The 1,362-nt window shown below is 34.7% G+C and overlaps 1 protein-coding gene across 1 annotated transcript; it reads left to right on the plus strand.

Moving 5' to 3' along the window:
* The first annotated feature begins 240 nt into the window (after positions 1 to 240).
* LOC21383761 (non-specific lipid-transfer protein 4.1) lies at positions 241 to 597 on the plus strand. The gene has a single exon (XM_010114821.1). It carries the CDS (start codon positions 241 to 243, stop codon positions 595 to 597), a length of 357 nt encoding a protein of 118 aa, XP_010113123.1.
* Positions 598 to 1,362: the final 765 nt, after the last annotated feature.

Here is a 1,362-nt window from a genome sequence, read left to right on the forward strand (position 1 = left end):
ATGAGTATACTTAAAGTTTAGATTTAGGAGACAATAGTAAGCTGTTAAACTATCTATATAAAACTTCAATTAATTATGAAATTTCATGGGGTGCAAATTAGAAGGAAAGTTGGGAAAAAAGAGGGGTGGTGGCCTCCACAAACATTTCTTACGTTACTCAATCAGAATTCCTTTTTATCAAGCCTTATATAAGCATAGAAAGAACCTGATAATGAACAAAAATCCACCTTTACATTAAGCATGGAGTTTTCTAGTAGTGAAAAAATTGCAGGTCCAAAAGTGGCTTCAGATTTTGTGCTACTTCTCCTTCTTACCGTAGCATCCGAAGCCACGATTTCATGCAAGCAAGTGGTCCTGCACGTGCAGCCTTGGGTGAGCGGGAACGGGAAGCCGCCAGCCGTGTGTTGTGCCGTGGCGTCCAAGGCGCCGTCCTCAGCGGATAAGAGGGCCGCTTGCGAATGCATCAAGTCTGCGTCCAAGTTTTTTAAGATCAAACCTAACTTGGCCGAGGCTCTTCCGCAGAACTGCGGCATCAAATTGCCTTTTACTGTTTCTCTCAACATGGATTGTTCCAAGTACTGTTCTATTCATGACTGATATTAATATTGGTTATTTTTGCTTTTTAATTGTTCAAAACTCATTTTTGCATGAAAAAAAATCTTTGCCTACTCTAGAAACTGAAAAATATCCTATATTTTTGTTTTCTTAATTAACCACAGGTTGATCACCAGTACAGTAAATTTGCTCAATTACAAATTGACATGCCAACTCTCTTGACCGAGTGTCTCTTAATTATTGTATAGAAATATTTTGTCACGTTTTAGCTGAAAATCACTACTACTACTACTAATAGAGTTCTAGCTTCAATATCAACTTTTTAAGATAAATTAACGTGATTGTGGTATGTGAGTTGTTATTTTTCAAATGTTAAAAATTTTGTTATATTATTAGTGAATTCTGAGAGAGAAAGTGAATATTTTCTGAAACTATTAGTGGATAGAGAGAGAAAGTAAGAAAGTTTGTTGAGTGTGTAATTCTGAAACTATTAGTGAATATTTTCTCACTCTCCCATAAATGTAAACAATTTTACTAAACCACGTAAATCTTTGTCTTCTTTATTTTTTTTAATTATTTGTTCAGTTTTATTTTCTATTGCATGAATGTAGGGGTGTGTTTTTTCCCCAACAAAAACAACTCATGTACCACCAAACATCAATTGAAGATATATAACAAGTGGGCCTAGAAAGACAAATTATACATAGTTCAAACTAGCAATACTTTCCAAAAATGTTCATCTGCAATATTGTTCTTAATCCACTGCAAACAAAGGGAGGAAATAATTACAAGAAGATGCTTTATTTC

Source organism: Morus notabilis, unplaced genomic scaffold (genome assembly GCF_000414095.1).
Source record: "Morus notabilis unplaced genomic scaffold, ASM41409v2 C11405900, whole genome shotgun sequence".
NCBI lineage: Eukaryota > Viridiplantae > Streptophyta > Magnoliopsida > Rosales > Moraceae > Morus > Morus notabilis.

Coding starts and splice junctions, on each gene's coding strand:
- LOC21383761 (XM_010114821.1), top strand. CDS start 241: ATGGAGTTTTCTAGTAGTGAAAAAATTGCAGGTCCAAAAGTGGCTTCA.